Below are 12,632 nucleotides of genomic sequence, written 5' to 3'. Positions count from 1 at the left end.
CAGTTGTCTGCGCTGTGACCATGGCATCGCAACTCCATGCATCCTAATCGACTGCACGATTCATTTCTCTCCCCACTGCTGCTCTGCAACTCTCACACTCTGGAATCATACAGGTCCGGATACAAGACAAACCAAAGTGTTATCATTATTATTATTATTATTATTATTATTATTATTATCATCATCATCGTGCGAAAATTTGAAATTATTTCCGAAAAAAATCTGCCTATCTGAGACATAATAATAATGATGATGATAATAATAATAATAATAATAATAATAATAATAATAATAATAATAATAATAATAATAATAATAATGTGGCACTGTCTTTGATTAAATCTTCAGAAACATTTTTGATTGTTTACTTCACTTTTAATGAGAAAATATTTCGATGACCATTTTTTTGTTCCAATTCATTGCAGACTGTTTGCACACTTTTCAAAAGCACGCATGCTTGCCAAAAAAAATTAACGTAACAAAACAACAACAATAACAACAACAGTACCAACACAAATTTTTAAAAATGCATGCTTTTACCCTAAAAAAAAAAGAAACAAAAATACAAATTTACAGCATTTGATACACATGGTCACCACAGCCTTTTAAATTAAATGCTTCACAGAACATTTTTCTGGAAAATAGATATCTAAAAACATAAAACTAAAAAGTGCATTTTACAACATTTCAGTATCAGTTATTTGCAATATTCACATCTTGCATTTTGAGGACGTCTCACAATACTACTTTTCCATTTTTTGAAAAAGATTTGACTCGTTTTGCTTGTCTTTTTTTTTGTACAGGGATGGTAAGAACAATTCTAATTCCTAGTCCTATTTGGTATACCCTTATCCATCATTCCAGTATTTTTAAAAAAGCAAACATAAACACAGAGCCATTGCCTCGCAATTTCATTGACATTACAGTGGTCACACAGAAACGGTGCAAAAGTTTTGCTATTTGATAAAAACTGGAGGAAAAAGAAAAACTGCCACGGGAATTTTGCAAGCATTTCAAATCAGAGTCGATGGTGCCAAAAACAAATGGTGTCCCCCCGGATCCCCATCAGTGGCTCCTAATTTCAACACTCATATTTCACAATAAACTGAAAAATAGAACTATCAAATAATTTATATTTTCAAGAGCAATACTTCGCTGTGCGATTCTGTGCTGGACTTCTATGACACAAGTTTAAAGCGACACATTCAACACATACACAAATAATTCGATATGCAACTGCAACTCGCCTTGATAGTTTCCGACGACAGAAAATATAAACTTTGGGATTGGTAAAGGGGCCAGCAGTTCGTTCTCATGGGGAGAGTTCAGCCGGTCAGTGCACAGCCACAGACTGCAGTGTGGACGGGCTCGTCAGAGTCTCGCTCGGGGTTGCTGGGCTGCTTTGGCTCGTCGCTGTCTGTGGGGACGTCGGGCTCAGAGACTGCGGAGAGTTTGATAGAAACGCGGGGATGTGTGGAGGTAACGCCGAGAAACCGGCCATGGAGGTCGGGGTGGGCTTGATTGGCACAGGAATAGCCGGTAACGACTGTCCCCCGTGACACAGGGACTTGAGGGGCACGCCATAGGCACTGTAGTCGCTACTTGCCATGGAGATTGGCGCCGCCGTGTCAATCACGCTGGTGTTGTACATGTGGGGCCAGGCTGTCGTCAGCTGGTTGTGGAGCGGGTACCCGGCAGACATGGACTGCATGGTGGAGAACGCCAGGCTCCCCGGGACCTTGTACTCTCTGGCGATGATGTTCTCGATGGCGAAGGGATGCTTAAAAGTTGAGGACTGAGACACTCCGAGGTTGTACGTTGACATTTGGGGAAGGTGTGTGCCAGTGGCTGCCAGGGCGCTCAGTCTCAGTTTGGCTTGCTGCTGGAGGTAATGGGCAGCATCCGACTGCTTACTCGGGGCCAAATGATCGGATGAAGTCAACACTTTGAACCTTTTGCGGCGCCTCAAGAAACTTCCATTCTCAAACATGTCCCCGCAGCTGGGGTGCAGAGCCCAGAAACTGCCCTTACCTGGCTGATCTGGGCGCCGGGGGATCTTAATGAAACAGTCGTTGAAGGACAGGTTGTGTCGCAGGGAGTTCTGCCACCGCTGGGTGTTTTCTCTATAATAAGGGAATCTATCCATGATGAACTTGTAAATTTCACTGAGAGGCAGCATCTTCTCTGGGCAGCTCTGGATCGCCATGGCAGTGAGGGAGATGTAGGAGTAAGGTGGCTTCTGGTCGCTGTACGTGTTTCTCCCTGGGCGAGGCATCCTCGATATTTTCAGAAAAGCAATAAAAAAGTAGTCTCCCTTAATTCCTTGGCGAAGGTTTGCCGCTCTTCATGAAAACAACCGCCGAGGAAAGTTTCAGCACCGGCAGTGCTGGAGTTGCGTTGCGCGTAAAACGGCCAGGTCTTGCGCCTCTGCGGTGTGCAGGCGGGTGGACGGTGCACATTTATGGAGTGACGGCTGCTGTAAGTCTTTCTCGCAAAGTAAGTCAGCTTGTCCCGCTAGCAGAGCTGAATAGACTTCATTTGGCGTCCTTGATAAGACGAGCTAAGTGGATGCCTCCATGGCCTTCCTCTAACCATCTGATAGTTTTATGTAGTGACATGAGCAGAAAAGACCCCTGTAGAGGCGCTCCATTAATGTGCCACCTCTTTGCTATCACATGACAATTGCCATGGGAGGAGGGGGCTGGGAGGAAGGCATAATCTGGTTTCATTTACACCTATTTACATGGACACCTTGGGCCAATGGAAATCATTTCCATTTGAAGACAGAAAAAGGGGTGAAAAGGCTCGGCAACCGGAATTGAACTGCGATGGCACTCAGTGTGTGAAGGTATGCGCTAATACTTCTTCAGCGGACTTTACAGTTAAAACTCACAAGTGTGTATTAAATGTGGACGGGTATGAAAATTATCCTACATACGCTGATTTAATTATATTTTGTCATAAATTTGCCTTCCCTTTTGCGTTCTTCTTTTAAGGCAGATGTGTATCATATTATATTTTAGGATGTATATATTACAATATTCCTGTTTGCGCATTTCAGTTTTCCATAAAGTGTTTTACGCACGCATGTCATGCAAACCTTTTCATGTGGATTTGAATGAAAACTGATTTTACAGATTTCTTTTCAAACATGCATTTTGCTTTTCCTCCTAATTACAGCCTAATATTGTTTACGAAAAAAAAATGCCACACAAAATAATTCGCCACGAGCAAGTTTGTTGATGAGCCGACTATTAGTTTTTCTCAGCTAATTTCGCCCAGAGCTGCGCAGAGGAAGTAGACGATATGAAAACATCAACACAATGCAAACAAACGCTGTTCAAACTCAAACTTCATGAGGCAATCAGGTCCATTGTGTTTATGTAAAGAAGATTCCAAAGTACTTCAGAAATGCAAATAAACCCTTGAGGATGGTGTGGTGAAAACTGTATAAAATATCCATAAGTCAATTATATGAATGTGAAAACCAAATGGGAAGCCTATTTTGAGCTATTGCTATTCAAGCTTTTGGCCAGGGCCACCTTTCCGCTTGGAGGGTTTGCAATGCCAGGGACCACACACACGCACACGCAGATTTGCTCATAATTTATGCTAATTTCCCCCCATAAATCCACAATGCACCCCATCACCGGTCTGACGGATTACGAAAAGAATCGCATTGCGGGGGACACCGAGCTGTTTTCACCCAGAAACCAGGAGCAGGCTGAAGAGGAGCGTCCTCCCTGCTGTATAAGCACTGTTTAACAATCTAAAACCAGGAATCAGTGCACGAAATTGGGAAAAGGGTGCTGTTTAATTATAGTAAATGTGCTATAACATCCCATAATTTTATATTTCACATTAGGTGATGCCATATTATTCTAGAAAATAAAAGTAAAAATTGGAAAAAGTCTAATTTTTGTGAAACTTCCAGCGTGCAGTTGCATTATTTTTTTCCTGCAGAGTGGCTTTTAACACCTGTCATTTCCCATTAATGTTCAGCTGAAAAGGTTTTGTCCAAAAGGAAGTGGCTCTGTCCACCCATCTCAAACAGCGCGGATAATGACAACACACTGCCAAGTGCCAAACATCTTCTGACACCCAGCCTATTCACTCATTCATTTGTTTAAAAAATATATATATTATTGGCTCTCACTTAAATTAATATGTCCGGCCACACTGATTTTGTTAAATGCAAAAAATCTGATTGTGAAATGTGATTAATGTGAGCTATTAAAATCGCAGTGCAAACACAGAGGCATGCAGCAAATCCTTTGAACGCCACACAGACGACTAGTGAATTTTTACGCATGATTTTCCTCTTGAAATGGCTAATCTTTGTCACTTTTATTTGTTCATGTTTGCACTGCAAACTTGCTGCCACGCTAAGTTAGTGCTTTGCAAGTTAACCTGCAACACTCGCATTAACCAGCCGAGCCACAGAGGAGCAGTACGAGTTTTTTTCCCTTCTCTCCTCTCCTCTCACACACAGACGCTGTGGCTTTTTGAGCTTCAGGGTTATGGGATATTGGTAGACCTTTTGTCCCCGTCGAATGCACACACTGAAAATACCACCATGACTCTGAATCTGAATAGGGTTTTTAGCTGCTCCCAAACTCCTAAGTTCAAGCAGCAGTAGATCAAGTCTGCACTATGTTTGGTCATTTGTAGAAACCCGAACAAAGGTTGGGATAAGCCAAATTGCATTGCACTTGTGAACCGTGCCTCAGCCTGAAGTATCCTTTATAGCAGGAGAGGGGGGAACCCAAGAACAATTTTGTGTGAGCTTTCAAAAAAAAAAGGGGACTGAAAACAAAGGGCACTTTCTGAAACATCTTAAAGTAGAGTAGTGAGGCGTGACATTCCCAGGGTGACGAGACACAAAAGCTGAGGTCATGGGGATGAAAAAGAGAATCAAACAGCCACTTTCACACGTCTGCCCTCCTCTGCTGCGCCCCCCGAACACAATAGGAAACAAATGTTGTTAAAAGAGGATCGATGCCATTCATCCTAAAGCAGCGAATGATAGCCAAACAATATTGTCACACTGAATCGAGTTGAGATATGCTGCCACCCAGACCTGCAGAGAGAGGAGGGAAGAAAAAGAAATCTGCCTTTCAGGGAACGATTAAGAGAAATTTAAAGCTGGTGCTGATTACACAGGAAAACATTTATTCAAGGAAACATCATTAAAAAAATGGTTATAACTTATTTTTAAGATTAAACATTTCTAACACATTTATTTCAAATTTTTAAACACTAAAATTAAGGTTTATTTTTGTCTTATTTATTTTACCTTTCCAGGTTTCTCAGAACACGCAGGTTGCTGTGTGTATCCATGAATCTTTTACTGCAGGCAATGTGTGTTTAGGCCACTAATCAACCCATAAATAGACAAATCATCGCTAGAGGTGAACAAATTCGCATTTTTAAGACAAACATTTATAATCCCGGTGAATTATGAGTGCAAATTACGCAATTTCCAATTGTCGTCATGCAGATTATGACGAGCAGGCCTGTAGATTTATTTTTTTTTTTAAAAAAAGGGGGATTTGTTCCCTTTACCTAGCCTCTGCTAAAACACACGTTCAGTAAAAAAAAAAAAAAAAAAGGCAGGTAAGAGTTTGTTGTCTGCTGCAAAAAACTGTGTGACTCTCCAACCCAACCAATAGGCTGCTAATTAAGTCCGTGGTGATTTCAGCCCCCTGAGATGTTTTACGGTGCAATTAAGGACGCGCTGATGATAAGGTATGAATATTCAGCAGAATGACAATTAATTAGCAGACAGAGAGGGCTCTCACAAGAGCAAATTTAGCCTATATGACGGGATATCCACACTACTTAAAGGCCATCTTCACATGCTGGCCCCCTTGAATATGAATGTATAACCAGAGAGGGAAAAAAACAGAATAAAAGCATAATCTGTGTGTTCGATATAATAATCTGATGGATGCATTATTATTATTATTAATTATGCATTTATGTGATCAAACAGCGGGATTATGGTCCTCGCACACAGCAGACCGCTCCATTAGCTGTTTCTGGGTGACATCAGAGGGAGTACCTGGCAGAAGACCTCAGGGCATTTACAACATATGCTCGGATTATGCTTAATGGTCTAATTACATAAATTAGGCATTCATTATACGGCACATCATCTGTAACAGATATCTCAATTGTACAGAGGCGGGAACATCTAATTCAATTTGTCTGGGAATAGTTTCATCCAATTAAACCCGAGAAGACGTGGAAAGAGGAGAGATATTGACCATTTAAGACAATTTTTTTGTTTTAATTTATGTATTTTATTTATTGTTTTATTAATATTTTTATTCAGGACACTAAAGAGATTTTTTTTTCCTTTTTCTTAAATTTAATTTAATTTAATTTTTTGCATTTTATTTTTTCTCAGGCAGCAGTTTCACTCTGTGACCATAAGATGGGGACATCTTATGTGCCTAAGTATAATTATAACACATGCAAACATGCCCATAAACACATCTATCTATCTATCTATCTATCTTGGACAATATAAAAAACATTTATCCATCTATCTACTGTATTGCTATGAGACTGTGTCTGCAGGCACATGTGAGTGTGTGCATGTGAAGTATGAGTGTGTGTGTGTGTGTGTGTGTGTGTGTAGGAGGGGGTGTCCCAGTTCATTGACTCCATATGGTGAGAAACAGCAGGACTGATGAGTGCACTACCTGAGGTCCGTGTTTGTGCTGTCGACTGTAACCAAAACAGAGGCCCCTGACCCACTGCATAATTCATTACAGACAAGACAGTGCCGCTCACACTCTCATTTCATCATTTGGCTTTTGGTGACAGGTAACTCCGTAACAACAAATCATCCTATTAAACTACACATGATACTTAGCCAGCTGACAGATATATATTTAAAAAAAAAAAAACAGGGGAAAGGAGAAGAAGAAAGTGGCTGCGAAGATGGTGAAACATGGGTGGAAAGATGAGAGGAGAGAGCAGAATAACAATATGACAGAGTCCATTTCAATATTGAGAGGAAAATGCAGGAGCCCCCCGCTACTATACTATGTATCACCGCATAATGAACTAGTCTCACACGAACAATAATTCTCAGTTACTGTATATATTGTTAGAAATGAGAGAATAATGCAATGTTAAGCAATGCGAGATCATAATATATTAACAACAAACTCAACAGAAGAGTGAACTTTCACCGTGAAGCAGGAAGATAAAAGGGCCATTATGCACAAGTATGAATTAACATAGTTCAATCACATACAAAGAGTCACCTTTCACAGAGGATAAAAAATGAGGTGAGAGGCTTTGAGGTGGATGAGCGTGAATCTGTGCAGCAAGGATCACAGGATGAAGTCATATTGTTGGAGGTGTACCAAGTTTAGAGAGGGAGGCTTTTAAAGCTTCTCTGACCTGTGTTGTGTCATTAAACGCTGATGTACAACACACCCACATGACACGTGACATGGTAACTGGAGAGTATATGGATCAATATATTGGGTCGCTTTAAGTGAAATTACAACCTCTTGAGGTCAGTGTTGTAGGTTTGACCTTAAACCCTTCACCTTTGCTTCTGTGGTTACATCTCTATTATCTTTCCATTGTGGATAAATGGTGGAAAACAGTTATTAACTTTGACTGTTTGCCCCAAATTAATTACAACTTTGAGGGATGAAAAGCTTTGAACTCTAGGATCAATTCAGAAGTAGTTGACACTGTTGTTTGTTAGACACGTCCTCAGCGACGCCACCAACACGTCTCTCCTTTGGGGGTTGGCGTATAAGACGTCTAACTGAGGCAAATCCCCCTTTTTTTTATTGTGAGCTCGTGTGGTTGGAAGGCACAGTCCTTTGTGTGGCTTATGTTCATCCAGACCTTGGCAGTGATCAGAACACACTTAACCAACTGGGACCAAATGAGGGGCATTTTGCTCTGTCTTTCATCTTATACATGGGGGAAATGCCTGGTCTCCAAGGATGTGGCTAACGGAGCCAAAGACCAGAACAACACAATACACAATAACAATACAGGAGTGTTTACAACACACGTAAACAAAAACACACGGCTGATGCCGGGGACAGCCACAGGGAAGGTAACGGAACGGAAAGATCACAGGAAATTTTAATAGCAAAGTTTGCTAAATAATCCACATGTGGACGTCCAGGTGTGAAAGCAAAAGAGAGGTAAATCTGAACACCTAAATTGGGCTGCCTGGCCTACATCTCCAAGGTGGCCCTTATTTTGGAGGCAGGGGCCTGTCGTTTATTTTAAAGGTCCAGTGTGTAGGATATAGGGGGCTAATATTCATAACTTTGTTTTCATTAGTTGATAATAATCTGAAACTAGGAAGCATTGTGTTTTTGTTACCTTTAAATGAGCCATTTATATCTACCTATAGAGCGGGTCCTCTTCTTCAGAGTCCGCCATGTTGTTTCTACAGTAGCCCAGAACAGACAAATAAAGCACTGGTTCTAGACAGGGCCATTTGTGTTTCCTGATTTTGCCTTGTTCTCCTACATGCTTGTCACAAGGGCAGAGTTTCAGTTGGTGGCAGTGTTGCAACCTGACCACTAGATGCCACTGAATCCCACATACTAGACATCACTTTTGCCTTTTTCCCACCAAAACTAGAGGTGTAAATAGGCTACTGCAGAGTCACTTGTCCCGCAAATTAATATCAATTGTAACCTTTCCTACAATAGACAGAAGCCAGGTGTTATAGGCTGTTAGATGGTTTTTTGTCCAGAGGGAAAGAGGCTTAACATTTGAAGAGCCAACCCTACTCGTTAGGCATTGCTTTGGGTCTCTGGGGGTCCCCTGAGTGAGGTTTTTTTAATGAACAAAAGACACTAACAAAATAATAATTGAGCTTTACAAACAGGAACTGACGACATTTTGAGTCATATTTGCCAAAAAATCGTGATAATTCTGTTATCTCATAGACAGACAAAATTAAAAATTTAAGTAGCCTAAGTTAAAGGTTTACTGTCCTCTACAAAACAAGTACTCCAAAGATTCTGTGTTTTTAAAAAAAAAAGAAAGAAAACACACTATGCAGTTGTATTAGATAAGATGTGTTTAACAAAATTAATGAACAGGACAAGGAAAAAAGTCAATACAAACTGGGTTAGGTATCTTCACAAGCTATTTTTTGACTGTTTGCCAACACTGCAGCCTATGATTTAAGTTTAGGAAAAAAATTGCATTTGGAGGTTGGATTAAGAGAACCATTCATAGTGTTTGGGGGTAATAAACATATGTTGCATGCTCTATCAAAATCAGTTGGATGTCACAATGGCCCATTTCGAGATAAATGTGGATTTTTGTGAACATATCGATTTTTGGCCATTTTGGGCTTTTGTTTGATTCTAGATAAACAAATTGTTGGTTTTCACAATAGAAAACTCTCAAAGCTAAATTCAGACAATAAAAACAACTTTGAAGCTTTTACAAGCATGAGAACAAGCTAGCTGAAAACAAGCTAGCAGTTGTTGTGGCGGCACTCTGGTCCTACTCAGCCCCACTTTCCCTCCCTCTAACCCTCTAGTTTTGAATGAAAGACATATAATAACAAGACAGGGTCCAGTCAGTGGGTCTTTATCTGATTTCAGATGAAGTATTGGCTTTCAGAATATCAAAACCTTAACCCATCAGATCACCATCAACCTGAGCTAACGTAGTTCTAAGCTGTTCCGCATCCCACATCAAAATATAACATTAAATGTTTTAACATTTGTCAATATGGGCATGCTACATATTGTGAGCTCAGTTTGTGGCCAAAATTCAATCGTTCAGATTAATTTACAGAAACCATGACCACCAAAGAATAATTAATTCTGATTTACCAACATGTTAAACAAGACAGACGACAAAAAGTGCTCCCTACCTTTGAAGTGGTAAGAAAGTCCAAATATGTGTCCATTTCTCAATTACTGTAAATATATTTAAGTCTGTAAGGGCCCCAGCAAAGCAATCAAAGGGAGTTTTCATTAAAAAAAAATCCAAGTTGTGAATACTGTCATGTGAAGTCCATTTCTAACTGTATATGTTGACTTTGTTTGTGAAACAGATCTCAATATTTTCTCATCTTCCTGCACCATGTTGTTGGGTATGCTTGTTTTCTTTACCTTGCAGGCTATAAAATAAAAGAGTCTCCAAGCTTTTCTGTGTATTTTTTCTTCTTGGGACATCCCTTGGAGTATAGCAATTTTCTCACCTTGGAAGGCCAATGGGCTCTGTCAGGTATCTTTGCAGCCGCTGTACTACAAACTTTGAAGACCTGTTTCTAAAAATCATGGCTGAGTGACAGTCTTTACATAATGGAACTTATTTTGTGTAATATCTGAGATACAAAACAATACTGATATCATTATAAAGTTAAGAATCTCCTCTTTCCAACTGTTTATAAAACTCAAGTGTGTTGAATATGATAGTGCAAGTCACATATGCTGCATTTATTGTAGTGTATTTAAAGATAGTGTTACTGCCAGTAGGTCCCGCTTTAGATTTGCTTATTTTTACATTATGTGTTCCTAAACTAATATTGACAAGTTGGTTCAGTGCTGTGTGAAGCAGCAACACATTACTATAAAGGAGGCCCCCAAACCAAATGCTGCATAGGGCCCCTATAAGTCCAGAGCCTTGCCTGAGTATTTGTATTTTACTGCAGCCACCTCGGCAGTGTTCAGTCCTTTGCTCTCCGGGTGACTAACACAATGACCAATCACCAAGTGCCACTTCTATTGATATATTTTAATTGGTGTGTGATATATGCTGCTGTAAGACCCACGTTTGCATTGCTAAGCATAAACAAGCCTCCCAGTAAATCACAAAGAGCTTTAAAGAGAAACGCAAACAAGCGATGTTGCATGGTACGCTTTGCACTGCTCCTTTATGGTTGACCAGCTCAATGTGCCTCCTGCTGAAAGGTAATATGCATGACACATTTCCAGGCACTAATTCATTTGTTTAGTAATAGGGGAGCTAACCTGTGCTGAAAACATGAGTGCAGTGAGGAAAACATAAAGGTCCTGTTAATCCACGGCTAATCAAAAGGGCACAGGAAACAACCCCGCAGAAGGATTTTGTCATATTAATTAAGGCGAGGCTTGAATATTTGTGCGTCTATAAAAGCATGCTCATAAGGAAGGGCACAGTGCAGACTCGGCATCATTATTCCACCAGACTGCTTTGACACTGTCACTGTGAGGATGCAACCCCTAGCTGGCAGACATGGACCTTGTAAAGCATGGCTAATATCTGGAGAGAAATATATATTTACGTGTCTGAAATCCTGTTGATTAAGGGTTCTTGAAGCAGCATTGTGGCGGATATAAGAGAGGATGTATTTTATTTTTGAAGGATAGAGCTGATGAACTGTGGTGTTGATTACTAGACCCTTAAGGGGCTGCACTTGAAAATAATGTTGTTGACTCTGACCTGTTCAGGAGCAAGTACTCCAGATGTGACAAAGCATTTGAATTATAGACGGGAAATACACACAGACTGCATGCACACAAAAGAATGCAATTATATTTCTATCAAACAAATTTAATCTAGAGTTGAGGTTTATGCTATTATAATGCACTGATGGAGAAAGCGCAGGAAGAATCCCATGAAATGTCAAGTACCGCTGCATGCCAGGAGAAATCTTTCTCGGTCACAGCTACTGTAGGCACAGACTGAGTATTAACAGCCTTATCAGCTGGGGAAATGTTCAGTTCCCCTGCCTAAACCAAAGCTATTACAATCCCAAATAATTAACTTTCAGCTGAATATCCAGTTGTCGTGACAACTAAGATGAGAGGATCTGCATGTAGAACAATTTGGATCAAAAGTATTTTTGTTTTTCACCACAGGTCTAAGTCTTCTCTCTTCTCAGACTCGACTGGGTTCAGATACCAGCTGATAATGACTCAGTACAGTCCTCAATAAAAAATTTAGAGCTTTGGTGGAAATGTGTCCACTTTGTTTATGAACAGTTGTTTTTCTATATAGCTGACAGATACCTCATATATCTTATGTTTTCATTTGAAAGCATTGATGCATATATGCACAGTCTTGATACTAAACTACAACCTTAGCTTTCAACAATTTATATTCTTACTCTCTACTTTCCTAAGAGATAATACCACTTTCATTTAAATCAAAGAAAAATCCATATAGATCTTAATACATAATTAGGCACCAGTTAATAGGCTAATTGCAAAAATGAACTCGTTTTCTTTAATTCCATACTAAGTAGTGTATGTATTTTGCAGTGGTGCCACCAAGGGGTGGCCAGGGGTAGCCATAGCCCCCCTTGCATAAATAATTGAAAAATAATTGGGAGGCATCAGTGTGGTGCTTTTAAACTTGAGAAAGCATATTCCCAGAAAATGTTTTGCTCCTTACAGTCAATGTACTTCTTTAACCCTTTGAAACCTGGAGCAACATCCTTTTCTTGTGCTGCTTTCAAATTGCAAATTGCTGAGATTTCTTTCAAAAACATGGGGAAAAAGGCAATGAGCAATTTGGTAAGAAATGTCCTAAAAATTGCGAAAAAATATATATAAAAAAAGGGGGGAAATTATATTAACAATAATTAGGCTATTATTACATATTTTAATTTCTTCTCATTAAAAATA

General features: G+C 39.9%; 1 protein-coding gene and 1 long non-coding RNA gene across 2 annotated transcripts in view; both read right to left on the bottom strand.

Annotated features, from left to right (window-relative positions):
* LOC144463467 (uncharacterized) overlaps positions 1–12,632 on the bottom strand; it is a 63,417-nt gene that overhangs the window by 22,562 nt on the left and 28,223 nt on the right. The window lies entirely within an intron of this gene.
* On the bottom strand, positions 354–2,872 carry foxb1a (forkhead box B1a). Its single transcript, XM_033634379.2, has one exon. It carries the CDS (start codon positions 2,273–2,275, stop codon positions 1,334–1,336), a length of 942 nt encoding a protein of 313 aa, XP_033490270.1. The 5' UTR covers positions 2,276–2,872; the 3' UTR covers positions 354–1,333.

This window comes from Epinephelus lanceolatus, chromosome 5 (genome assembly GCF_041903045.1).
Source record: "Epinephelus lanceolatus isolate andai-2023 chromosome 5, ASM4190304v1, whole genome shotgun sequence".
Taxonomy (NCBI): domain Eukaryota; kingdom Metazoa; phylum Chordata; class Actinopteri; order Perciformes; family Serranidae; genus Epinephelus; species Epinephelus lanceolatus.
Note: the sequence above shows the minus strand (reverse complement) of the source record. Positions and strands in the feature narration are given on the sequence as shown.